This window comes from Anticarsia gemmatalis, chromosome 7 (assembly GCF_050436995.1).
Source record: "Anticarsia gemmatalis isolate Benzon Research Colony breed Stoneville strain chromosome 7, ilAntGemm2 primary, whole genome shotgun sequence".
Taxonomy (NCBI): domain Eukaryota; kingdom Metazoa; phylum Arthropoda; class Insecta; order Lepidoptera; family Erebidae; genus Anticarsia; species Anticarsia gemmatalis.
Genome location: NC_134751.1, coordinates 5,987,481 through 6,012,562, shown reverse-complemented (window position 1 = coordinate 6,012,562; position 25,082 = coordinate 5,987,481). Strand labels below are relative to the sequence as shown.

Genomic DNA, 25,082 nt, shown 5'->3' with positions numbered 1-25,082 from the left:
ATTAAAGACGCAAAGGCAAGACAAACTAACCATAGGGATTCGTACTCTCTTAGCTTATTACATCGGTTTATTGGCTTAGTCGTGAAAAGTACTAAAACCGTTAAATTCCCGTGGTGTGGTTAGTAAATGAGTGCAATCTTATTAATTTAAATCATTTACGTTAGGCATTTGAAAAGCCGTACTTTGTATGAATACTTGCAGGCACTTACGTAGACCTTAATGTGGCTAGTCGATCTTACAGTCTAAATAAGAAGTAAACTGTAAAGTGTCTACGCAGGTTTGAAGATTTGTCTCCTGCCTTATTACTATATTTTACTTAAGTGTCTATCCCTACATAACATTTTTATTTTCACATTTTTTCTATTCATGATATGGATATCGTCTGCTGTACCCTGTTCGTGGCCCTTAATAAGAATATTTAGAATTAATTGAGCTACCAATCTAGTATTTAACGTAAAATTTAATCTTTAAATAATTGAAGGTCTGAGTGACAGTTGATGAATACATTGATACAATTAGTTAAATTAAAATTAACGTTAATTTAATGACGAAATAAACCGTGAACTGAAATGGAACGTAAACAGCCCTTTGATTTCGAAACGCAAAAAGGGAGCTACGGGAATGGAAATTGATGAACGCAGGAAACGGAACGGAACGCAACAACGGGCAGCTTGCTTGCTACTTGCGGCATTTTTATACAGGGCGGCTTTTTATATTGAAAATAGTGAAACAAACTAGTTTATAGTGTTACTTACAGCGATTTGTATGTAATATAAAAATATCCTATGGTACATCAGATTCCAGTAAGTTATATTGCATCTTTTTCATTGTATTTTCATAATTAAAATTTTAGTAACGCTTGTCTCGTCCTACGGGTGGTTTTTTTTTCAAAGGGACGTCTCTCATTGTCATGTTTGTACTTTGTTAACTGCCTTTGTAATTAATTCGCATTACAATGAAACGTTGATTGTCGGACCGTAACATTTAATTTACTATTTTTTGCTGTAGATATGAGCACTATGGACATAAACAAAGAATATGAGGACGATAATAAAACGCTCGATAAGAAGCAGATTGAAGCGGAGGAGAAAGAAGTAATGTTAAAAGCTGAAGAGGATAAATCGAGCCCTGCGGAGTTGAAAGCTGACGACGGTCCTGTGAAGGCAGCTCTTTCCGGCGACCTGACAGAACAAGGGCGCGAAGTCAAGCCCAAGTTTATACCGATTGGGGCTATCAAAATGCCCGGTTTCTTTACCAAAAACTCTGACAAAGATAAGTCTAAAGTAAGAAAAAAATCAATTACAATAACACCTCATTTATTTTTATTTTGCAGGTAAGTACATTTTTTATATGATTTTTCATTTTTGTAGGATGATGAGGCAGCTATTGAGAAGGATACTGAAAATGAAAAGACTGATGACAATTCTCAGGTTAAAGAGCACCGCTTCCAATTTCTAAATAGAATGATGAAGTTTTTACATCAAGATGATGGTGAAGGTAATGAAACCTACTTTTTTTATTATATATTTTCTTGCTTCGAGATGTACTTTCATATTTACCCATGTGTTCTTTTGCCTTTGTATTATATTTGTTAAGATTTACAAATTATGTTGAATCTTATATTTACCATTATTCCAGATAATAAAGGAGACCGCAAGAAAATGGGAGGTCTGTTTAATTTAAGATATCCTAAGGTATTCCAAAAACACTCAGCAAACAATGCAGAAGCCACCCTTGCTTCTATGGAGACCTTGGATGATAAGCTTGACACACCAAATGATGGGATGGAGACTGTCAAACTGGAGACACCTGTAAGTTATGCCTTCTCAATTAATCATGTAGACAATTTAATACTACTCTAGCTTCTGCTTGCAACTTCATCTTAGTGAAAAATATCCTATGTGTGAACTAAGCTATAAACTATTCATGTACTTACCAAAATTCATCATCAAAATCTGTTCTGGAGATTTTGTGTGGATGAGTAACAAACATCCCTTCAAACATGCAGACTCAATACCAACAATACAACAAGCTGTATAATGATTTAATATTCTTTATAATATTGTGTACTTTATTTATCAATTTCTGTTATAACAAAATTAACTTACATTTATATTTTTTAGGAGATTGAGGAAGGCAAAGTGGCTACCAAGCTCCCCCTTAGAGAAAGGATTCGTCAGAAGAAGTTTATAATAGGTAAATAATATTTTTCTTTTATAAAATTATATACATTTTTTTAATATTTCTATTTCACTGTTGTACATAAATTCAAACATATCTAATGTGGTGCCTATTACCAGCAATCATAATATGTGTGTTATTTATTATTTACTAGCATTTCTAACATTGCAGATGATATAGTGGTTTGTTGCATTGCACTCCTAGTCCTTCTGGTGGTTATCATAGGCATTGTGATTGGATCTCAAGCTGGGCCGCCCGTAGAGCGCCCGCTGCGTCTTGGTCGTTATATAACCACATTCACTGGCTGTGGACCTGTTGAAGGGTAAATATTTGAAATGTACTTTTACAAACGTAAACTGATCTAATATTAAGTATCCAGTTACTGACTTTATTCAATTATCTTTCAGAATCTTGGATGAAGGAGTCTACAAGTTCTACAGTATACCTTATGCTGTGCCACCAGTTGATGAAAAGCGGTTCACTTATGCTCAACCCTTGAATGACATATCTCATTGTTGGAACGGAACTCTAAATGCAAGAACAAAAGGTCCTCTCTGTCTACAATTCTTAGAAAATGTTACCATTACTGGTGAAGAAGATTGTCTAACAGTTGATGTTGTTACTCCACATGTCAGGTATGATACCCCATTACCAGTTGTAGTACTGATTGGAGCAAATTCTTTGACTGGAGGTATAAGTCCTGCACAACCATCTGCATTGTACGCGCGCACCAAAGAGGTAGTTTTTGTACGTCCTAATTTTAGATTGGGTCCTTTTGGATTCCTTGCGCTAGACATTTTATCAAATAGTAGACATCTACCTGCATCCGGAAATTACGGTCTTAGTGATTTATTGGCTGCATTGCAATGGGTCAATTTAAACATTAAACATTTCGGTGGAGACCCAGAATCAGTAACTTTATTAGGTCATAGAGCTGGTGCAACATTGACTGCTGCACTCACTACTGTAAAACAAGCCCAGAAGTTGTACTCCAGGGTATGGCTATCATCACCCTCAGTCAAATATCCTGGAGAACCATTAGAGTCATCTCAACAACTGAACAATAGATTCAAGGAAATGACGAAATGTAATGATGCCGATTGTTTACGCCGAATTTCTACCACCGAAATCCTCACACCAGACATATGGTTGGAATCTCATATTGGAGATTTACCTAAAAGAGATGAGTCAAATCATTCTTTATTAGTCTTAGATGGAGAACTTTTAAAAGTCCACGCTTATGAAAGCTGGAACGCCGCTAAAATTTCTGGAAAAGACAAAGTTTTTAAACCAATGGTATTTGGTACAACACAACATTCTAGTCACTCAGATCTCTTACAAAAGAAACATTTGAATTGGACTGCTGATATCGTAGAAAAAATGGTAAAAGACAGTGTCCTTGGTGAGAAAAATCTGACAGCTGCGATTTTCACACACGTTAATAAAAGTTACGAAGGGTTGGTGGAGTTGATATCGTCCATTCGTACTTTATGTCCTTTAGTAAGCCTCGCTCGTATAACACTCGGCGTACCCATGTATGTGGTGATGGGATCCGGCGCCGGAGGTGGTGCAGGCGGCTCAGGTATTGCGGGTATAAATGCTGATGTTGAAGCGATACTGGGAACTTTTGATTCAGAAATGCCAGAGCAGCGACGATTTATGGCAGCTATGCAGCAGCTCTTTTACTATTTCGTGTGGCACGGCCACTTACCTGGACCCGAAAGTGGTCTTATCAAGGTAGGCCAAGATTTACTTCCCCTCAATGGCTTCCCACTTTGTGACTTACTAATCAATGAGGACATAGTGCCAATGTATGCGCACAGTGATTAATTCATAATGATGAAAATACTTCGAACAACATCTCATATTTAAGACGCCTATAATAAATTTGCTACGTTTTTGTTATTGAAAATAATGATAAATATTATGATTGCATAATATATGAAATTGCCCCACTATCTTATAAGTATAATACTTTATAGTTATATGTATACTCTTTGTCTGTGCACGTGTTTATTGTAACAAACCTATGGTGAATGAATATAATGTAATCTCGATATGATACGGAGAACTTAAATTGATCTGATAGGATATTTTATATTGTTATTATTATTTATTAAATTCCTATAGTACAAAATTTCAGACATAATATTCATGCCATTTTAAATAGATATTTTCGTATAGGTTTTAAGTATCGTAACAAAACATTTTAATGTAAACAATCTAGGTGAGACTGATGGCATTGCATTTTTTAACATAAATGATCTCAGATCTAGAAATCTCCACTCATGTTTATTCATAAATAATAGTAAGTACGTGTTTATTGAAATTGTTTTTCAGTTACCTTTATTTTTAGAGATCTCTTTTCTACTTTTATATGTACATTGTTTAGGACATTATAATTCTGAGATTATTTTCCCGTAGAAATAAAAAAAGAAAGGTATCGCAAGGTTCCTCAGTTGGTGTTTAAAAAACAACGATTTATTATGATAAGAGATATGAGCGATGTTGAATTGAATACTTTCAATCTAAATAAAATTATTCTAAATCGATTAAACTAATCTCAGTTTTAATGTTCAAACATCTTTTTTAAGAATTTATTGTATTGTATTTACTAAAAAAAAAGAGATGTAGATTTTATTGTGTGCATTTTATATAGCTTCATATTTGATACGAGCAATTTTTAGCCATTATACTAACATCGTAAGATCTTGTCTCACCAATTAATTTTTAATTATGATGACCATAATATTCAAGTGCTTTTTTCTGTTAGCGACGAAGCATTATTTGCTGTGTGAAGGCTAAACGCTCAGACGCTTTATTTTATAAGAGAACATAACGCAGCTCGCTTTTAGATATAGTAAGGGCTATGAACATGCCATCTAAAATTAGTTGAATCAGTATTGTATCCTGCATTTTACTTCACTGATTTCTCAATTTTGTTAGTACTTATTTAGTTGAGTGTTTTTCTTTTAATACATAATTGTGATTTTATAAAGTCTGATCAATCCAAAGAAACATTAGCGATTTTTACAGCATAATAATTCTTATGTTAGTTAAGTTATTTATGCGTAATAATAAATTTGTAGTGAGCGGAGAAACTTGATTAATACTCCTGTGTTGCCAAAACGCTTTACATAATTTAAGTTATTATTGCACTAGCGCTAGTTGTAGTTTAGGTACAATTTTTGTGTAATTTTGTAAATTTATGAAAATAAATTGGTGTAAGACTGAATATTTCTTTCAATTATTTTCCCATATTTTATCTACTGGTGGTTATAGGTACTAACGACTTATCGGTTTAGCAAAGAAATTACAAAACAATGTGTAATATTTCCATGCCTATCAATATTTACTGTGGTTCTAGAGATTACCCCTAGTAATCAAATTACAAGATTTTAGCTGTGAAAACACCTTACAGCTAGTTAGAAATTTGGGCACATTGGGTAGCGTAGAACAGCAGAAGCATCGCAAGGCTGTCGAGAGGCGTGATTTTACATATACCTATTATTGTTAGGTCCGCAAATGTGCTCAGATTTACGACTCCGTAACTCTGAGCACATTTGCGGACCTACAAACAAACTCTTCAGCTTTATAATATTAGTATAGATAAATATTACAGGACACGTCTTAATACAAATAATACACTCAGCTGGTTTGAAAATAATTTATTACACTACAATAAATAGTAAGTACCTAATTGTACATCAACACCAACATTTCACAATCGGCCAGATATTAAAATATTTAATAATAAATAAACCGAGATACGATAACTTCAAATAAAAACTCGAACAAATACAATATTTCAAAGATATAGGATTTCGATAATGTAACATGAATTTAACGGTTGGAATGAAACAATTTTCAAAAAATAACAATCTAGGCAAACATGCATTATTTTGGTTTACAAAAACATGTCAAATTATAAAAGACTTATAAATAAAAATAGTTTTGCTCTTGTAGAACAAGTTTAATGATTACGCTCCCTTAGGGGAGATATCACCGTCTGCATATTTTCTTTACCGATTTTAGTAGTTTTACGAATCACAGATGGCGATTTAGGTTTGTACTGTAATTGTTCAGAGTTTTTCTTCATTTTGTCAATAATTGAAGACTGTTTAGCTACAGTCATTGTTAACTCCTCATTTTCCTGACGGAGTAGTGATAGCTCCACAACTAAGGACTGCTGGTCTTGAATCTGAAACAATAAGACAATTGTATGAGTTATTAACATGACGAATAGGAACTAGCACAAATTCAACTTGTGTGATTATAATTTCCATTTGAGATAAACAGTAAGTCGGTAATTAAGATGATACCTGTTGCTGCAGACATTGATTCTCAGTTTCAAGACGATTGATCTCAGCTGCGGCTTGAGCCAGAAGCTCACGTGATTGTTCTGCTGCAGCTGTAGCCTGACCCGCGTGCTCAGTTGCCATCTCGCACAGAACACGTTTCTTTTCAACCTACAAAAAATAAAGATTCATTCATTAATTATTTCGCAAACAGTCTATAAATCTGTGTCACAACCAATCAGCTGTGCCTACTGTCACTTACTGCCTTAATTACTTACCTCATCGCGTAGATACTGAATCTGAGAATTAGATTCTTTCTTTAATAGTTCTACATCTTCAATAAGTTCACTCTTGATGGAACCAAGTTCACGATACGCTTCTTTCTCGACGTTTTGAAGACTTTCAATCAAAGAAACATTGTGCTCCATAATACGATTATGTTCCTTAGCCAAAGCTGCTTTTGATTTAAGAATATTAACCAGTGCGTCTTTATATTCATTACATTCCATAACAGTGTTGTTTAACGTGGATTTGTATGAAGCAAGTTCACCTTCCAGAATTTCGTTAGAATTCGTCAAACTCTGTACCTTATCTTCTAAAGCTTCTAATTCATTATCAGATTCTCTCAGACGCATTGTCAATACTTGCACAATATCTCTAGTAACAGACAAAGATGTTTCAAACTTATTCTTCTCTTTCACAGCCTTTTCTACTTCCACAGTGAGTTTATTAATTTCGTTTTCAAAATCAATAAGTTTTGTTTTAGACTCCTCTTTGATTTCATCCCTCTCTTTGATAAGAGCAAGTTTATCTTTCTTTAATGTTTCATTCTCATACTTCAGAAGGCTAATTTCTTTTTGCAGCATAATTTTTTGCTCTTCTGCCAGTGATACATTATAATTGAGATCTTTGATTTCGTTTTCTAGACTTTGAAGTTTTATTTGTTGTTGTGTATAATGGTCGTGAATATTAAGACTGCGCTCTTCGAATTGGATTTCGCAAAGTCGCAGTTTTTCGTGCGTTGCTTCTTCTATTTGCTCAAGTTTAGCTTTCATTTCATTATCCTTGTTAATGAGCTCCTGCTGCAGCTCCTGAACCGCTTCATTTTTCTCCCTCAACAACTGTTGTTTCACTGTTTCTAACAGATTATTATATTTAGATTTGATATGTTCTTGATCTATTTTACATTTGTTCATGATTGCTTGTTTCTCTTCTTCTAACTTTAATTTCAATGTTTCCAACTCAGCCTTGTATTCGCGTCTGATACTTTCATTAGCTTCTAGTGCAAGGGCATGATGACCTTTAACCATTTCGAGCCTTTGACGAGTTTCGTCCAAATCTGTTTCAGCATTAGTTAACTTTTGCTGTAGATCTTGACATAAGCTATCTCTGATGGTAATTACCTCTTCAACAGACCTCAATTCTAATTGCTTATCAGTTACTTCTTGATCCAGTTTCTCACATTGCTGTTCTAACTCAAATATCCTTTCCTTTAGGTCTCTTATGGTAGTATTAGTGCTATAACTTTCAACAGTATCCTTTGGTTCATTTAGTTTAAGCTGTGAAAGTTGCTTATCTATGTGAGTGACATTATTTATTTCCTTAACTTGTTTTTCTAGTTGTGAAATCTTATTCTTGAATTCCTCTATTTGTTTTGTGTATTCCAATATTGTGTGATCTTTGTTTCTGAAAAATATTTACATAATGAAATACTGCAAATTGTACATGATTAGTTTAGAATATAAGTTAATAAAAAAAAAAGATGTATTTGTACCTTATTTCTACTTCTTGGGCTTTGATAATCTCACTGTGAGTTTCATTTTTATTTTTATGGCAAGATTGTTCGGTTTTCTTTTTCAAGCTAGTAGGAACTCTTGTTACTGTGGACATTTTTAATGGCTTTGGCTGAAACAACATGACAACATAAAAGTTATATTTAATGGAATAATAAATGTATAAGTATACCTGTAACAAAATGTATATGTAAAAATGTAGATAAGCCTAAAAATGCAAGGAAACCTGTAAACCCGTTGGAGTTTTAAACTCCTTTTTTTTAAGACCTTATAATTCAATAATTAGCCTCAATCTGCATTAATTTCTTCGAAAACTTATACTTACTGTTGCAAATGATTTAACACTATGGGTAGAGCTGCATTGGGACTGCACATCACTGTGGACCTTGGCAGAGCCCAGTGAGGGCAATGTCTTGGGTTTGCCCGGGACAGCTGGCACTTTGATATTTGGTTTTGGTTTCTCATTATCTGGTTTGTTTGTTAAGAGCTTGTTTGGAATTTTTGGTGGGGCTGAAATCAAAATGATTACAAACACTTTTACAAAAATTTGGTATGCATCTAAGTTATTTTAGAAAAAAGCGCCTACATAATGAAAGGAGAATTAGGTAAAACATGTCTAAACATCTAATTAGTGTTATAAAAGTTTGTAGACAATTTTAAATATTCTATTGTAAATAAAAAAACTTGCGAAAGTTATAAGGAACCTTTTGTGTATGCATTTTATAGGTTTAACATTAACATATAAACAATGAAAATTTTGGGAGTAGTAGATACATAATCAAATTTTTTAGGTGAACAAGTACGAATAAGCTCAGGATTATAATATTTAGTCATTTTAAATTATGTTCAACAATAGCTGCACTCGCGTTGATTTGAATATTTGTCGTTAACTCGTATTAAAGTACGTGACGTAATATCATAATATCGAGCGACTAATTTTTACATACTACGATTAGATTCTTCAATCAGCTGATTGGTTGAAATTTAAATAGTAAAATCAAAGCCGACTGAATAAACTAAATCTAATTTTCACGACGTAAGAATATCACTTGGTCCTAAAATAATAATTCATTCGTTTAACTCCGCCGAAAACTTAGTATTCATTTTAATTAATAATATTGTCGTTGTCCGCTAATAAGAAGTGGATTTAATAAATAATTAAATTTATTGTACTTACGAATAGATTCAAATCGCTTGGCCTTAGAAAACATGATTATAACACAAAAGTTTCACTTCGACTGCACAAAACTAGTAAAAGGAGTCGTTAACGTTCGCTCTCAAATTGAATGGGCTTCATTCAATGCGCAGACGGCTGACGGGGCAGGGGTGCTTGGGGGCGAACTCGCGCCTAAATTATTATTATTTACTTGCACCCTCCCGCCAGAGCTCAATGACCGTTACAAAACGTTCCGTTATAAGGAAGTCGTTTCACGTAATACTTATCATCTTTTATAATCTACTTAACAATTAATACAATTAAATTAATAATATAATAAGGTAAAAGTGTCTGCACTTTAATTTTCAAATGTTTGGAATATATTTATTCTAATATATCAGATTAAATCTCGATAATTAAGGAATTCAATTCCAACTATTGCCAAATAAAAAAAATGTGCCTAACCGGCGATTTGTTTGCCGGATGCTATGCAGTGTGATTTATTTTGTAATTATTTATTTACCACATACACACATTAAATCTATTATGATCTATTCATGACCGAAGGATACATATAAATACCTACTTTTATTTATCATGCCGCCCGTTGTCGGCCAGCAATAATGATCGAAATGGCTATATGTAATACTTATTAGAGGTTTTGAAATTTTGTTAGAATGTATGATCTATGATGTATTAATTAAATTATTTTTTTCTCGCAAAAGAGAGAGGGCTTGAGACCGCCTCGCGCCCTTAATGTAAGTTGTAGTAATATTTATTCATTTATTCTGAAAGACACCTACATATTATATTACTAGCTGACCCGCGCAACTTCGCTTGCGTCACCAAAGAGAGAATGGGTCATAATTTTCCCCGTTTTTGTAACATTTTTCGTTGCTACTCCGCTCCTAGTGGCCGTAGCGTGGTGTTATATAGCCTATAGCCTTCGTCGATAAATAGACTATCTAACACTGAAAGAATTTTTCAAATCAGACCAGTAGTTCCTGAGATTAGCGCGTTCAAACAAACAAACTCTTCAGCTTTATAATATAGTATAGATTGTCTACCTCAGCCAATAAATAATAATTTTACATACTGTAATTTAGGTTATATTATTTTAGGCTAATAAATAATTCTCCAAAATACTATTATTTGTAAATGTAAATACAATTATAATTCATGAATTATTTGACAATGGGATAGGTAATGATAACATACAATATAATAATATAAATTTTATTATCTATTCAAATTCCACTATTCCTACTACATGGATGGTGGTGGTGGAGGAACAGGTAATAAAGGAGGTGGAGGAGGTACACCCATCATGGGTGCCCCAGGAGGAGGTGGCAACCGCATTCCATGATTCTCCCACATCTTAGGTGGTGGAGGTGGCATACGAAGTGGTTCCATTTTAAAAGCAAATTGCAAAAAGAATTGCTTTGTATCCTTATTCCAATGAGTCCAAAACTTGGAGTCATGTTTCTCCACTTCTCTACTTGGCACTTTGAACGCTATAGTCTCATATGGTTCAGCAGCAAACAGCAGATACTGCCATCTGCGGTCTGGTGGCTCTATCTTTTGTTCATAGGCTGACATAAAGCGGTGCCTTGGTTGTACACTTTCAGCAATTTCTGAAAAAAGAGACAGTGTCATTTACAAGTTGTGACTTTTCCATGACCAAGCTTATGATCCGATTCTCAATTGATAACAAGCACAGTACTGATACAGCAAAAGATAGTTAAAACAGCCACACTTTGTTAGTTTTACCTGGATAATCCACTTGAAAGAGTAAGCTTTGTTGTCCATTTTCAGGATCTTTCTGTTTAGTAACCCTGTAACCAGGTCGTCCAATCTTCACAAACTTTTTAGGCTCTATTCTAGGCTTCTCAGGCGCTAATTGCTGAGGAGCTTCCTTAGCTTCTTTTGCTGCTCTTCGAGCTAAGTTGGCTTGATGCTTTTTGCCCTGGGTATGAGCCAAATAACTTCCTTCGTTGTTATGGAGAGTCAAACATAACTTACATTCGTATGATCCTGAAATTATCAATAGGTTATTATGAAATACAAATAATAATAAAGCATTGTAAATTATGTTGATAAGCATGATATTATTGAATATACTCACCCAAATGATTTTTCATAAAATAAGGGTCTTTATTTAAATCAATAGTTTCCAATGCAAGTTGTCGGAGCCTTTCGCGTCGGTCCCTATTACTCTCGGACCATGACGCCACTCCACCGCCACCAGTTTTACCGCCTGGGCGGTTTTGAAAATCCATTTTGATTTATCTAATGTATCGCACTAACTGATGTAATTTTACTTTTCACCAGCTTTTGTAATAAACCTACTTAACAGTAGCTTTCCACGATTTGGTACACAAATACACTATCCATGTTGCAAACAATTTGACAGTTCGGCAGTATAATTGACAATAGAGTTTGACATGACAGACAGTACATTTTTATAACTCATATTACGGTTACGTGAACCAGCACTTTTGAGCCGTCTTTTGAACCTACCACATTGTAAGTCCAAGTATACTGGGGTACTGCTTTTTCAATTTTATATTATTTCATGTAAAGATGTTTAGCGAGCAACAATTGTTGTAGGGTAGGTCTTTATGGGCAAAAATTAAGTCCCCCTACTCTAGAGGCAGGTTTTGATTGTTATACATAGGTAAATGAATATTAAGAACAATTTGTTTATTTATTATTTATATACTTTAATTTATATATTTATTTATTTATTGCAAAAACCTAAAAACCAAACGAAGTTAGGCAACTAGTGAATGATGCTAAAAGTTCAGAATATTTTTTCTTGGAAACGTATATGTGTCAACTGTCAAATAAGTGTTGCCGATTCCTTTTCTTTTGTCAAAATAGGCGGAAGGTACTGTCAGATGTATAAATCTAAATTTATTTTCGTAATCTGAAAATTATTAAGGAATTTGATTGCTTTTTCGTAATCTAGGTGGTTTTATACCCTTTATGTTAAAATTATTTTGTTCTCGAAAGTTTAAAGTGATGAGAAAGTGAAGTTAACCTATGTGCTTATTTTGTGTCTTGTTTTTAGGTAGTGCTTCAAGATGTTGATGCCTAAACAGAACCGTGTGTCTATCTATGAGTACCTTTTCAAGGAAGGAGTCATGGTAGCCAAGAAAGACTACCATGCTCCTAAACATCCTGATCTGGAGAAGATTCCTAACCTCCAAGTAATTAAGGCTATGCAGTCCCTCAAATCCAGAGGATACGTCAAGGAACAGTTTGCATGGAGGCATTTCTACTGGTAAATACTGATTTAATTGTAATGATTATTACTTCAATTGTGATAGTTGTCAAATCATAATAACAAATCGTTTTGTAACCTAAGTTTTGTGTAGTGATGAGCTATTGAGATGCACAGTTGCCGGTATCATAGTTGTAGAGTTGTAGCCTAGGCTCTGATTACCCATCGAACTTATTCGTACCCACATTTCTGTATTTTCAATTGAATTTTAAGGTACCTTACCAACGAGGGTATCGAGTACCTGCGCATCTTCTTGCACCTGCCCCCTGAAATCGTACCGGCGACTCTTAAGCGCTCAGTGCGCACCGAGACAGTCCGCCGCGGTGCCGTCGGCCGCCCCGACGCGCCCGCACGCACCGCTGAGGACCGCTCTGCGTACCGCCGCGCGCCCACGACGCCCGCTGCACAGGACAAGAAGGCTGACGTTGGCCCTGGCTCCGCTGGAGTTGAATTCGTAAGTAGTATTCAAATTTTATTAGTATGTTAACAGTATGATGGTAATTATTGGCCATTCTCAATAGTCTTTCATCTAAACGATTGAATATAGCATACTAGATTGGATATATTGATTTTCGTTATGGGTACCTATCAATTGTAAAACAGGTTATTGAGAAGGGTCATTGATTTAATTCATGAAAATATGGTAGAGCTACTAGGTTTATGTCCACAATGTACACATTGACTCATCGCTTAGTAGTCCTACTTGGCCTATAACTATGTATAACTAGACAATAGCAAAACATAGGGTCTGGTTGCAGTAACACTTGAAACCATGTGAAGTCACCTATATCAGATGAGCTATTTTTCATTGGTTTCTATTTTTTATTGAATCTTATCAATACACATGGAATATTTTATATTATTTGACTATTATATAATAGTCAAATAATGCTTAGAAAAGATCAATAAAAAACTTACTTATTTTAACCCATTTCTGTCCATATGCTGGGCAAAGGTCTCTACCAGAGTTGATTAGCATGAAGTCCACCGCTCTGGCCAACTGTGTAAATTGACTGGAAGTTGATTGTTCAGATTCTTTATTAACAATTTTATTTTATTACAGAGAGGGGGCTACGGACGAGGCAGGCCTGCACCTTAATTAAGTTTAATAAAAAAAACCTAATCTACTTAAAATGTTTTATTACAAATCTGACTACCTAAATTATTATAATCAATTTGAGATAGTAGTACGAAATATATCCTTATATTTTAATATTCATCTGAACAGTTTGTCATCCCAACTGCTTCTAAGTAACTGGATCGATTTTGATAAAATTGTATTTATATGTCGGTCCCGATAGGTGGCGCTGTCGTCGGTACTCATGTCCACATACCTCGAGACAAGCGTGACGAGAACCTCGATGACTAAACAAGATAGCTTTGGAAACGTTTGAAACAAGTTTTAGTACCTAGTCATTTCGGTTGCACGATTTTTTGCGGGAGTCGAATCCATGCTTCAGGCGACGCAACGAATCTTAAATACCTTTGTAACAGAGCTGACTCTGAGCAATAAAACATATTTCTTAACTAAATTATACCCACATAACAAATACCACTGAATAAAAAGCAGTGTATCTATTAGAAATTTGTTATTTATCAGTATCATAGGAATTTACCCACAGGGAGTTAAACGAGAAGCAAAAAAAGGGTGATTATTGAAACGGAAAATAATTTATTAAAAACAATCTACAAGATTTCTATTGATGTCTGCGTGATATTGACATTATTACAGAATTTTCGATTATTTTACAATAATTTGATTAATGATTGACTACTATTTAAGCACTTTGAACTCTTGGGTTGTCAGGTTTGGGGAACTCGCCGATCTTATCCATGTAGTATTGGTAGGCACGGAAAGGTTTCATCTCCCATGGCACTTGGTCTTCCATAGCAGTCAAGTTGACGCCAAGGTCCTCTAGCGTAGGAATAGAGTTGTCCACTACGTCAGTTGTAGATTCCTATAAAGGTTAGAAAATAAAATAGAGAGGTTGCTCAAGGCGCTTTCGTCGGCAAATGGCGATAAAAATATAGCGTCGTGAGCACATTCTGATTTTTCGAGTATAGCCGACCGTGGCGGCCAAAGAGTTAAACAAATTACAAAATAGGCTTAGCCAAATATCGGCTAGGTTCACGTTATCATTATCTTCTGTTTAACTTCTATAAACTAAGACAGACATTAAAACAGTGTGTTACCTTCTCAAGTCCCTCCCAATGCAAGCTGCCGAAGGGGTAAGCTGGTGATATTAGATTGACCAGCATTACTTTCAGGGGGAAGATAATGGGATCGTACTTCATATCGTAACGCTGGTAGCCCCACTTCTCGTCCTTGCGCATCAGCTTGTAGAACCAGTCGACCAAGTCAGCCAACAAGTACCTTTTAGGTCTGAAAAATATGTAATATAATTAATTACAATTTCAGACAAACATATTTTAAGGGTTATTATTGGAGATACATTTCTCATATATCATGGCGACACTGGCGAAATATCAACATCCAACAGTGGAATGAACTCATTACAGGAGGAGCCACTGTCCACATACCAAAAGCAGATAGTACTTAGACACAATGAACAAAGAAAGGTATTTTTTTTAAAACGAACTTTAGTCTGATGTATTTTTGCACATTAACAAAGTATTATTTTTGCTTACCCAACAGCTTGGTAGATTTGGCACCTAGTGTCAGGGTCTCTGATAGCATTCAAAATGCCTTGTGCGACATCCGATACGTAAACAGGTTGTTTGATTGTCTCCATTCCGTTTTTGTACAATGGCATGTACTGTCCATTGATGCGCAGGGGTGAGGCGAAGGCCCTGTAAACATAATGTATGATTGAGCAGAAAACAACGTGGCTTTTTCAAAGCGTCATTATAATCATTCTGGGGCTCTAATACATTCCAATTCAAATATTCTACAATTACTTCTATTCTACAATTAAAATAGATGGCCAACTAAATCCAGCAGAGGCGCGGAGACGATACCGAGAAAAAATCGCTACAACAACCACTACAATAAAATGACATGCAGCGCGTGGCGCGATTCTAACTGCATTGTTTTAATCCACGTGTCTTAAATTTAAATTCAATTATTTTTAGGCCAAAGGTGTTGGAAGACATTTCATCAAATTCAAGTGTAAGCACCTCAAGAATCTGTCTTCAGATCCATAGATGTCAGAAGCACGTAAAATGGTGGCAGTCGGGAACTCCTCCCTAACTGCACACTCTCCCAGGAACTTGCTCACTTTGTACCCAGAGGGAGTCTTCATAACCAGAGGAGTAGGGTTGTCTGTAGCATTGAGGTATGAGAGATGAACAAAACGTTCCACTCCCATTTCTCGGCAGATTCTGAAATTAAACATGATTTAATTAAATAGGTAGAGGCAAAACATAATAATGAAAATGATTGCAACATAATAGAACTATCTCTCTAAGAATCAATCAAATCCATACTAATATTATAAATGAGAAAGTAACTCTGTCTGTCTGCTACTCAATCACGCCTAAACTACTGAACCAATTTTCATGAAATTTGGTATGGAGATATTTTGATACCCGAGAAAGGACATAGGCTATACATATATCATCACGCTACGACCAAAAGGAGCAGAGTACCAGTAATTAACTCTACAAAAAGGGGGAAAATTTTTACCCATTGTCTCTAATTGGACGCAAGCGAAGTTGCGTGGGTCAGCTAGTAAACAATAAACAGAACATTTTTACAAATTTAATAATTCTTCCCAGGGATATCATCTTTCACCCTTGCCATTTTTTATCCAATTCCATTTATTCATTTTGACTTAAAAGAAGGACATGCAAACAACATAATATTCACTCTCATTTACTCATTTATTAATAATATTCAGAATAGTATAGACCAATGATTAGTTATTAATATATTATTATATTAAATTGCAGACAGAACATAAACTAATGTCCAAACTAAGCATAAATATGGCCTTCGTTAGTTGTATCACCAGTTACAGCTTTTGTGCAACATGAAAAAAATGAAGTTAATCAAAACACCAATATATTATATTGGTGTTTCTTTGTTGTGTTGTTACTTAGAATACCAGAAAAAGAAACTGAAAAAATTTCATAGTACTAATAATACTAAAGTACATAAATACTACAGAGCCTAGGCTTGCACAATTTATCTACATGATATACACAAATTCTGTAGTCCATTATAAAACAGCTGTATCAAACTGGGTAACATCCACTGCATAAGCCTGTGGGTCACTGATGTTCTAAATTCTAAACACCTCTGCCAGTCATCCACCCAAAGCTCCCTACTAAGTTGTAGAACTATATTATATTCAATTCAATTCAATTCAATTTTATTCAAATAAATTAATACATAAAGTTTAATATAAGTCTTATGGTTAGAATATTAGGTAGGTACATAATAAAGACGTAGGGAGCCTGTATTAGGATAAATAAATCCTGTATCACAGGCTCTTAGATACGGCGAGCGTTTTTGATAAAAAACAAAAATTTTCTTATACAATATTTAGATATTAAATAATAATAGTTAAAATTTCTGGCAAAGTAAAGTTTAGATAGCACTACAAAACTGTATCATACTCCAGACCAACAAGACATTATTCCCCAGCTCCCGTGCTAGGTTTGTACCTGTGTTACGGTGAGACAGAGAACAAGGCCGTCAGAGTCTTTGATAACACAATTATTGCAGTACTATGTTAATATAAAGATTATAATGGACCTATACACTATCATTATATAAAAATGACAAAATATGCTAATATGTAACTTAAGTAACGAAACATGCATATTGAAACAAAAATAAAAATCTAGGTCAAGCATTTAATGACGCAGTTCAGAAATTTGCTAACTAAGGAATCGAGTGTAAGTGGGTCAGTAGTGTTTGATGGAATGTTTACATTGGTGAAAAATGAAGTAATATAATAATGAAGTACAAAGTTCACACACATAATTATTACGAAAAATAACTTAATTAAACGCCTATGCACCCTCATAATCAACAGAGTTGATGTATCTCTGTTCAGCAGCTTTTCTAGCGGGACACTCTGCTATTCCTGTTTGGTGTTTATTGGGCTTATTGTAACGTGTGCAAGTAGCGCATTTATGCTCCATGGTATGCTTCAATATACAAGCGTCTATTTTATGTCCCGTAGCCGCACAGTGTCCACAAATGGTGTGACTTTCACGGCAAGATTTTGCCGCATGCCCGTACTGCTGGCACTTGTAGCATCTAGTTACAAGTGTGAAGTCCCTAACAGGACAAGAGGTCCAGTTTATGAATATACGAGTCTGAGTGATGAGAGCCTTGCGAATATTAGCAGGGACTTCAATTATATAATTACAGTTCGGGGCATCTTTCCTGCCGGATTTGTGGCTTAAGTTGCATGTGGTCAAAAAGGTTTCAAGTGTCAAAGATGGAATTTTCTCGGCTATGTTTTGTTCGAATATGCAGGCAAAAACCTCTTTTTCGGGCATTGCGGAGGGAACCCCAACGATCACAATCCGAGGTTTGCGCTTTTGGGGTTCATCGGCTGTGAGTCCAAACGTAGATTGTTGCACGGCTTGTTTCAACTTTTCGGCATCATTTTTTGTCTCCGTGCTAATTATAACGCCTCCGTTTTTCGTTTTCTGCAGTCCGCGCACCTTCAACTTCATTTGTTCCGGAAAAATTATTTTTTGTACAAGGTTTTTCGTCTCGTCGCTAGATTTCTGTTTATCCTTCGGGTATACGGCGACAGAGCTGAGGTTAGCGGGTCGAACAAAACTATTAGCTCCCTTTTTGACCATATCGGCAAACGAAACATTTCCAACGGTCGATGACTCCTGGACCGTCTGCTTGAGTGCAATAATATGTTCTGTCAGGTCGCACTTTTCTTTCAGAGCTTCATTCTTACTTGATAAGTCCAGGGCTTGCTGCTTCAGCGACTGATACAGAACCGCCATTTCAGACGTTCCTTTCCCAACTTTGCGACATAAGTTTGAGATTTTTAGCTTTTGATCCGAGTTTAGTTTACCCTCGGTGGATATGGAGCACACTTCATTCAAATATGTCTCAATGGTCGTCATCCATCTCTGCAACTCTGCTGTAGACACCACTTCAAGAGACACGGAAGTGGAGTGTTGAGGCGACCTACTCGGGGTGCAGGGGCTGTTCTCCATTTTAGTATTTCTATCTATTATACACGTACCCGTAACTTATAAACTCATTACTAACGATGGAATTTGCAAGCTTGCATTGTCAACGCACTACACAATTAAATTCTAAAGGAGGTCAATATATTATAAACTATATTAAATAATGCATAAGAGCACGTCTATATGCTTCAACGGTCAAATAAGGTCTAGAGAGATATTGTTATAAGATTACAATACCTGGCTAAGCGCCTCGGTCCTTCAACATGTACGTCATTGTACTTAAAGTTCTTGGTCTCATAGTCACGTCCAATCAAGTTGATAACAACATTAGAGTGTTGGACAGCCTTCGCAATAGACTCCTCATCCCTGAGGTCAAATGGGGTGAAGAGTACTTGTCCCAAATCACCACATACTTTCAATCTCTGGGCATCGTAAAAGTCACCCCTGTAGGGCAGAATCATCTGAAATTTAAACATAATTATTATGAAAGCCATTCATTCAACCAAATCAGATGCTAAAATCTGCTATGAGACGATTAAATTCAATTTTAGTTGATAATAATAAACCAAGTAAATAAAGTGATTGGGAAGAAGTGGCCAAAGATCAGGCAAAGTGGTGTTCTCTCGTGTCGAAGGCCAAGCCACTTTTTGGGTCGTTGAGCCAACGGAGTAAGTAATTATAATAAACCAATATTATGAACTTCACCTGTGTACCAGTCTTGCCCAGCTTGTTGCAGACATAACGGCCGACAAAACCAGTGCAACCGAACACTGTTGCTACCATTCCATTGAAGCTAGAGCGACCTCCAGTACCGCGTTTGTAAGACGCCAGGTTAGGCTTACTCTTGTTGTCCGTAGCATATGACGCCGTCTTGGTATAAACAATGCTCACCGCCCCGTTGACGGCTGAAATAATGGAGTAACTGTTTCAGACTTTCAATGTTCAATATCACAATAGCAAATTACTGATAAAGGTTTCATGTTTTTAAAGCTAAACTGGAAGTTCTGCGTGCGTTTATACAATTATGTAAGAGTTTATATCGGCGATTATAGTGCTTATTAGTATTTATTAAAACTTACGTTTGATTTTAGTCACAAATTGACCTGTGAGCGCAGCTGTAGCCATTTTCAGGCTTTCAATACAGTGGTTTTTAGAAATAAAAATATCCGATTCCCATCAAGGGGTAATCGAAAATATGTTCGATTCGAAGTGTCAATTGTCAATGTCAAAATTGACAACAACAACCAGCAGATGACTAGAGTCGCGGTGGCCGGTACGCCGTGGTAACCAGCGTGCAGACAAAAAAAGGGTAGGTACCGTACTAAACTAAGATAAGAAGATAAAAGTTTTGAAAATTTTCAGTTTCGTAATATCATCCTACCTAAACTTATCTACACAGAATAAATAATAGCAGACAGTAAGTGAGGGTAATATACTCACTTAATTACCTGTGGTATGACGTTGTTAATCAACGGTTGATTTGACATTAAACATTGGCAGTCTGTGGTACAGAAGTCTGTGTATACTTCGCTAAATCGCTATATTTATTTTGCTCAAATTGCAAAATTTTACTAATTATTGGTGACTAATTGTTCTTAATTAAATTATTACCATTTACTGCAGATTGGACGTGTTGTGTTAGGCATCGAAAATCATATCACAACCATGGAAGAAAGTGAAATTGAAGTACTCAGTGGAAATGATTACGAGCAAATCCAGCAAATTCTAGAGCGGTTTTTGAAATTTGTAAGATATATAAATATGTAATTATTTTATATAACATTAATTTTCTCTACCTTTACATAGGTCTGAAACTATATTACCCTTTCAGAATGAAAAAGTTTTTAAATTTCCGAATCTGGCTGAAAAAAACAACAGAGCTCTTCTTTGGACAGCTTTATTCCAACATCTTCAAAATAAGGCATCAGCTCCAGTTCATGCTTCGTGTTTAGCAGCTATTCGGGTGTTAAGGTCTGTATTTATACAATGTGTTTCACTTAGAAATATTTATCAAATAATGATATTAATAATAATTTATTGTTGTATGTGTTACATTCCAGCCGCGATAAGTCTGAACTGGAAAATTTGATTTGTGAGAGATGGATAACTACCCTTATAGAGAGAGCTGGCTTATATAACTATGACGGGACTGGGGATGAATCAATGGTTCCTCTGGACCCTGTAGAGAAAGATGTGGCTGTGGAAGCTCTAAAATGCTTGTGTAACTTAACATTCAACTGTGAAGTAGCATGTGCACTGTGTGCCAATACATCTATTGCTAATGGCTTAGTTGCCAGAATAAAAATATATAAAAAGATACCATTCAAGGAGGATATTATGCTTTTTGATTTGAAACTGTTATTCATTTTGACTGCTTTGAGAGATGATATCCAAATTAAGATCAGAGATGAACTGCATGGCATGGAACATTTGACAAATTGTTTGGGTGACATATTGTCTGAAGCTTCAATGTGTAATGGTGATGAAGCTTCAAGTAGCAGTGGATTGATCGAAGGAGCTCACCATAGGTTACTAGAGGTACTTATTTTAAAAAAATATTTAAGTTGTAAAATTAGTCTCCTGCTTAGCCTACTTGCTCAATTATTATAGAGTCCATTGACTTGCAAAGTAGTACAATGTTACGTTTCCTGCAACAGGAAAATGGAGGAATAGGCATAACTTCTAAAGTTCAATATAATTGAAAGCTAAAACTAAACAGTACACTTTCTTTTTTATAGCACAACCAGCAAGCTATAGTGTGCGAGATATTGAAGACTCAGTTCAACCTGATCAGGTCAGGTTTAGATGAACCGGCTAATAAGACAGAAGAAGCCATGTACTTGAAGCTGATGCCTCTCCTGATGTCCCTGCTGAATGCACATACCACTTCTGAAGGAAAACTTATGGAGTTAAGAAGTAATATTGCCAATTTGTTGACAAGGTAAAATTATTTTGTATGATTTTCCTGCAGCACAAAAACAATCCTTTTAAAAGACTTGCAATAGGCATATTTCCTACTAATATTATAAATGCGAAAGTTTGTGAGGATGTATGTACATCTATTATTTTTCATGCTAAAACAACTAAATGGATTTGGATTACAGTTTGTACACAAAGTTAACATCAGGGTTAACACAAAAGTTCATTTTTACTTGGGAAATATTTTCATCTGGACAATACAGGGGGACTGTAGAATTATTTTCAGTTGCAATGACATTATGAAGAAATTAACTATATGTATTTCAGTGTCCCGCCTATGTTCTACCCACATCTAACACCACTGCTGGGCAAGGATGAGATAGCAGAATATGTATATGATGGACACAATGTAGGAGCTATACATGCTCTCATTACATTGTTACAATACAAATTGCTGATGACAACAGTGAGTATACTTACTTGTTATGCATTGATTTGTGTGTTAATCGTAATCGGTTTTGAGACATTTTGATTAATATCCTTCTAAATATTTTACTAACTGACTTTAAAATGTAACTGTTATGTAAGAATCTCAAAAGGGCGCTCCACATTCACACGGGACATTCACGCGAGAATCTCCAGAGATTCTCAGCGCGAACTTGAGAAGAATACGCGAATCGCTTCCACATTCACGTTTCTCGTGTTCTCGCGAGATTCTCTTGAGAATGTGGAGCGCCCATTAGAGTGTGATACCCAAAATTCAAACCTTTTTAATTTTAAACCATTCAATTTAGAGATGGTGAGTGTATATTTACATTAACTAGTGCTACACTTAGACAAACTGTTTCACTTTAGTGTTATAAACTTAATTTTACTTTCAGAGCATTGAGAACCAGAACGAGAATTTGTCTCCAATTTTGACAGTATTGAATAAAAGTGCTCGTGGGTGTCGCGCTCAGCGCAAGTTCCTGAGGCAGGTGGTGCTACCGCCGCTGCGTGATGTCTCTCGACCCCCAGAGAAAGGCAACACGCTCAGGAATCAACTGTGCAGGCTTCTTACGTCACCTGTCACTTCTATTAAAAACTTGGTTGAAGATTTCTTGTTTGTCCTGTGTAAAGAGAAAGGTGAGCATTAAAAATTTTCGACAATATGTACGGAAAACAAACAATTCATGCTTATTTCGTACACTTTGCTTGACTTTGCAGATGATGAAAGGAGTGTGGAGTGTGTCCAACAACTTAATATTTTTCAAGACTTAGTACTTCTTCAAATATAATTGCTCTTTAATAAACGCCCTGTTTATTTGTAGTGGGTCGGATGGTGAAATATACTGGGTTCGGTAACGCCGCGGGACACTTGGCTCAGAAAGGTTTGTTGAGCGGCGGGCGCGGCGCTGAGTACTCGTCGAGCAGTGATGACTCCGACACAGAGGAGTACCTCGAGGCACAGCCGCACATTGATCCCGTCGTGGGCTGCACGCGCCCTCCACGAGCTAACCCATTCGATGGCATGACTGAAGAACAGGTATGACCTATTAATTATCAAAACTAAAAAGGATTACTCAATTTCTTTATCGACATAATTGAGAGTCGATAGACTGACATGTGTCGTTAAGTAAAGTGTATGACTAATGACAGAATCAGAATAAAAATCGTAATATTTTAGTTCAAATATATTATCTCAAGTAGTTAGTAGTGATGCCTTTATAAAAAATATGATGGATTTAACTTATTCTCTTTTTATTATTCTGGTCTTATAACTTGGTATGTTTGTATTGTTCACAGAAAGAGTACGAGGCAATTAAACTCGTTAATCTATTTAACAAGATGGTGGCTGATGGAGTGATGGTGCCGGCGCGCGTTGGTCCCGACGGTCGACCACAGCCCGTGGAGCATGTGTTGGAGTTGCGAGATCATCTACCTAATAGACCACAATCTTAAACATCTATGGAAGAACCGAGGAATCGAACGATCAGTACAACAGTACCTGTTTGCTACGAGGGAAGATAGAGCACGAGAGAGATAAATGTCAATTTAAGACGACTGTATTGTAGCGTGGCGTGTAAAAGATGATGTTTCATACGTACATTGACGCAGGCATTTATAAGACGAGCCCTACTTATGTAGGGGATAGTGCTTTCTGAATAACTTTTCTTCTCAATTTGTGATTTTTAGATGTTTACTAAGGTGATAGCTCAGGACCCAGTTTCTAGATATTCGACTTTTGGCATAATAGCAGTAGTAGATAAGTCAAAACAGCAAGAATTAACATTGTGATTTACTTGACTTATCTATAGAAATAAATAGAGGTGATTAATAAAGCATTTTAAGATTAAATAGTAGATTTGATAGACTCATTTAGGATTGTTTGGTCTTTGACTTGTTGGTCCCAGATTCTTAGTAATTTAAGTTTAATTCCACATTGATTTTGATACGCTTTTCTTCCTAAGTATACACATTATTGGTATTATTCAATCATTATTTACATTTAATAAATACTTATACTTCGCCGAATATTCGCCGAATGTTCGCTGAATATTTATAAGTGACCTATATCAGATAGTGGCAACGAAAAACGAAATGTAGATTATTTTTAAAGTGAATGGGCCTAACTTGCAGGTCATTACTTTGTGCCATTGAAAGTTAGTACTGGTATTACCAAAGCGTTTTTAAATATTATTATAGTGCAATAAAGTACATAAAATAGATACTTATCTATATTTCTATAATATTGTAGTACGTAAATTATGACTTATTAATTGTAGCGTAAATGATTTACCTTCATTCAATCAAAAGTTAGATCAGTAATGGAATAAAATATATTAGTCACAAGTTTTTAGATATAAATCGTCTTATAATATAGATTAACTATTTTGTAATCACCAATGTGTTGCAATGTATATGTTTACTTAATGTATTATTCTTATTATAATATTTGATACCTGTTTATTTATTTATTAAATAAAAGTTTCTTAGAAATATAAACTTGTTTGGCTTTCAAATACCCTTTTTTGTTTCTCATCATCTCAATTGACTTTACTTTCGTTATTGCCCTTCGAAAGTGGGAACATCGAACGGAACATTGCAGTTTTAAAAATACGATCGTTTTAAATTAACATCATTCCCGTGTTCCCTCACTATTAAATCTGTTAACTTCAATGTTGGCACCACCCCACCCCGCCGCGCACCCTATGCACCCGGTCTGGGAGAGCAAGGGGCGCTGAAAATCAATTACCAGCAATTATTGGGCAAGTACACACATAGCGAACAAGGAAAGCAATACAGGAGCGAAAGGTCGTATTGGCTGTGTGACT

General features: G+C 35.5%; 6 protein-coding genes across 7 annotated transcripts; 3 read left to right on the top strand and 3 right to left on the bottom strand.

Moving 5' to 3' along the window:
* Positions 1 to 619: 619 nt before the first annotated feature.
* On the top strand, positions 620 to 5,416 carry Nrt (Neurotactin). Its single transcript, XM_076116675.1, has 7 exons — positions 620 to 803; positions 1,009 to 1,283; positions 1,371 to 1,497; positions 1,639 to 1,811; positions 2,124 to 2,196; positions 2,353 to 2,503; positions 2,589 to 5,416. The coding sequence occupies exons 2-7, from the start codon at positions 1,011 to 1,013 to the stop codon at positions 4,009 to 4,011; spliced, it is 2,220 nt and encodes a 739-aa protein (XP_075972790.1). The 5' UTR covers positions 620 to 803; positions 1,009 to 1,010; the 3' UTR covers positions 4,012 to 5,416.
* A 418-nt stretch (positions 5,417 to 5,834) lies between these two features.
* Positions 5,835 to 9,681, bottom strand: LOC142974379 (uncharacterized). Its single transcript, XM_076116673.1, has 6 exons — positions 9,450 to 9,681; positions 8,598 to 8,782; positions 8,254 to 8,384; positions 6,758 to 8,165; positions 6,504 to 6,650; positions 5,835 to 6,382 (listed from the first exon to the last, which is right to left on the bottom strand). The coding sequence occupies exons 1-6, from the start codon at positions 9,481 to 9,483 to the stop codon at positions 6,155 to 6,157; spliced, it is 2,133 nt and encodes a 710-aa protein (XP_075972788.1). The 5' UTR covers positions 9,484 to 9,681; the 3' UTR covers positions 5,835 to 6,154.
* Positions 9,682 to 10,650: 969 nt separating this feature from the next.
* Positions 10,651 to 11,860, bottom strand: Sf3a2 (splicing factor 3a subunit 2). The gene is made up of 3 exons (XM_076116672.1): positions 11,554 to 11,860; positions 11,199 to 11,462; positions 10,651 to 11,062 (listed from the first exon to the last, which is right to left on the bottom strand). Exons 1-3 carry the CDS (start codon positions 11,705 to 11,707, stop codon positions 10,695 to 10,697), a joined length of 786 nt encoding a protein of 261 aa, XP_075972787.1. The 5' UTR covers positions 11,708 to 11,860; the 3' UTR covers positions 10,651 to 10,694.
* A 353-nt stretch (positions 11,861 to 12,213) lies between these two features.
* On the top strand, positions 12,214 to 13,848 carry RpS10b (Ribosomal protein S10b). 2 transcript variants are annotated; one of them, XM_076116670.1, is made up of 4 exons: positions 12,214 to 12,318; positions 12,502 to 12,714; positions 12,928 to 13,168; positions 13,778 to 13,848. In XM_076116670.1, exons 2-4 carry the CDS (start codon positions 12,515 to 12,517, stop codon positions 13,811 to 13,813), a joined length of 477 nt encoding a protein of 158 aa, XP_075972785.1. In that variant the 5' UTR covers positions 12,214 to 12,318; positions 12,502 to 12,514; the 3' UTR covers positions 13,814 to 13,848. The 2 variants fall into 2 exon arrangements, with proteins under 2 accessions (XP_075972785.1, XP_075972786.1); XM_076116671.1 differs by having other exon boundaries at positions 12,280 to 12,399.
* Positions 13,849 to 14,366: 518 nt separating this feature from the next.
* Positions 14,367 to 20,089, bottom strand: ND-39 (NADH:ubiquinone oxidoreductase subunit 39). Its single transcript, XM_076116669.1, has 7 exons — positions 19,929 to 20,089; positions 19,555 to 19,754; positions 19,087 to 19,310; positions 15,853 to 16,056; positions 15,364 to 15,525; positions 14,908 to 15,097; positions 14,367 to 14,672 (listed from the first exon to the last, which is right to left on the bottom strand). Exons 1-7 carry the CDS (start codon positions 19,972 to 19,974, stop codon positions 14,493 to 14,495), a joined length of 1,206 nt encoding a protein of 401 aa, XP_075972784.1. The 5' UTR covers positions 19,975 to 20,089; the 3' UTR covers positions 14,367 to 14,492.
* A 260-nt stretch (positions 20,090 to 20,349) lies between these two features.
* On the top strand, positions 20,350 to 24,747 carry ric8a (ric8 guanine nucleotide exchange factor A). Its single transcript, XM_076116668.1, has 8 exons — positions 20,350 to 20,595; positions 20,681 to 20,820; positions 20,910 to 21,387; positions 21,588 to 21,790; positions 22,096 to 22,234; positions 22,650 to 22,893; positions 23,079 to 23,293; positions 23,554 to 24,747. The coding sequence occupies exons 1-8, from the start codon at positions 20,515 to 20,517 to the stop codon at positions 23,707 to 23,709; spliced, it is 1,656 nt and encodes a 551-aa protein (XP_075972783.1). The 5' UTR covers positions 20,350 to 20,514; the 3' UTR covers positions 23,710 to 24,747.
* Positions 24,748 to 25,082: the final 335 nt, after the last annotated feature.

Excerpts from the sequence above, each read along its gene's own strand:
- Nrt (XM_076116675.1), top strand. The coding sequence starts at position 1,011 with ATGAGCACTATGGACATAAACAAAGAATATGAGGACGATAATAAAACG. Across the intron at positions 1,812-2,123 it reads CTGTCAAACTGGAGACACCT|GAGATTGAGGAAGGCAAAGT; the intron begins GTAAGTTATGCC and ends TATATTTTTTAG. Across the intron at positions 2,197-2,352 it reads TCAGAAGAAGTTTATAATAG|ATGATATAGTGGTTTGTTGC; the intron begins GTAAATAATATT and ends CTAACATTGCAG.
- LOC142974379 (XM_076116673.1), bottom strand. The coding sequence starts at position 9,483 with ATGTTTTCTAAGGCCAAGCGATTTGAATCTATTC. Across the intron at positions 8,783-9,449 it reads CAAGCGATTTGAATCTATTC|CCCCACCAAAAATTCCAAAC; the intron begins GTAAGTACAATA and ends TTTTGATTTCAG. Across the intron at positions 6,651-6,757 it reads TTCAGTATCTACGCGATGAG|GTTGAAAAGAAACGTGTTCT; the intron begins GTAAGTAATTAA and ends TATTTTTTGTAG.
- Sf3a2 (XM_076116672.1), bottom strand. The coding sequence starts at position 11,707 with ATGGATTTTCAAAACCGCCCAGGCGGTAAAACTGGTGGCGGTGGAGTG. Across the intron at positions 11,463-11,553 it reads TTTTATGAAAAATCATTTGG|GATCATACGAATGTAAGTTA; the intron begins GTGAGTATATTC and ends TGATAATTTCAG. Across the intron at positions 11,063-11,198 it reads CTTTCAAGTGGATTATCCAG|AAATTGCTGAAAGTGTACAA; the intron begins GTAAAACTAACA and ends CTCTTTTTTCAG.
- RpS10b (XM_076116670.1), top strand. The coding sequence starts at position 12,515 with ATGTTGATGCCTAAACAGAACCGTGTGTCTATCTATGAGTACCTTTTC. Across the intron at positions 12,715-12,927 it reads GCATGGAGGCATTTCTACTG|GTACCTTACCAACGAGGGTA; the intron begins GTAAATACTGAT and ends TTGAATTTTAAG. Across the intron at positions 13,169-13,777 it reads GCTCCGCTGGAGTTGAATTC|AGAGGGGGCTACGGACGAGG; the intron begins GTAAGTAGTATT and ends ATTTTATTACAG.
- ND-39 (XM_076116669.1), bottom strand. The coding sequence starts at position 19,974 with ATGGCTACAGCTGCGCTCACAGGTCAATTTGTGACTAAAATCAAAC. Across the intron at positions 19,755-19,928 it reads ATTTGTGACTAAAATCAAAC|CCGTCAACGGGGCGGTGAGC; the intron begins GTAAGTTTTAAT and ends CCATTATTTCAG. Across the intron at positions 15,098-15,363 it reads CAAATCTACCAAGCTGTTGG|ACCTAAAAGGTACTTGTTGG; the intron begins GTAAGCAAAAAT and ends CATATTTTTCAG.
- ric8a (XM_076116668.1), top strand. The coding sequence starts at position 20,515 with ATGGAAGAAAGTGAAATTGAAGTACTCAGTGGAAATGATTACGAGCAA. Across the intron at positions 20,596-20,680 it reads TAGAGCGGTTTTTGAAATTT|AATGAAAAAGTTTTTAAATT; the intron begins GTAAGATATATA and ends TTACCCTTTCAG. Across the intron at positions 20,821-20,909 it reads GCAGCTATTCGGGTGTTAAG|CCGCGATAAGTCTGAACTGG; the intron begins GTCTGTATTTAT and ends GTTACATTCCAG.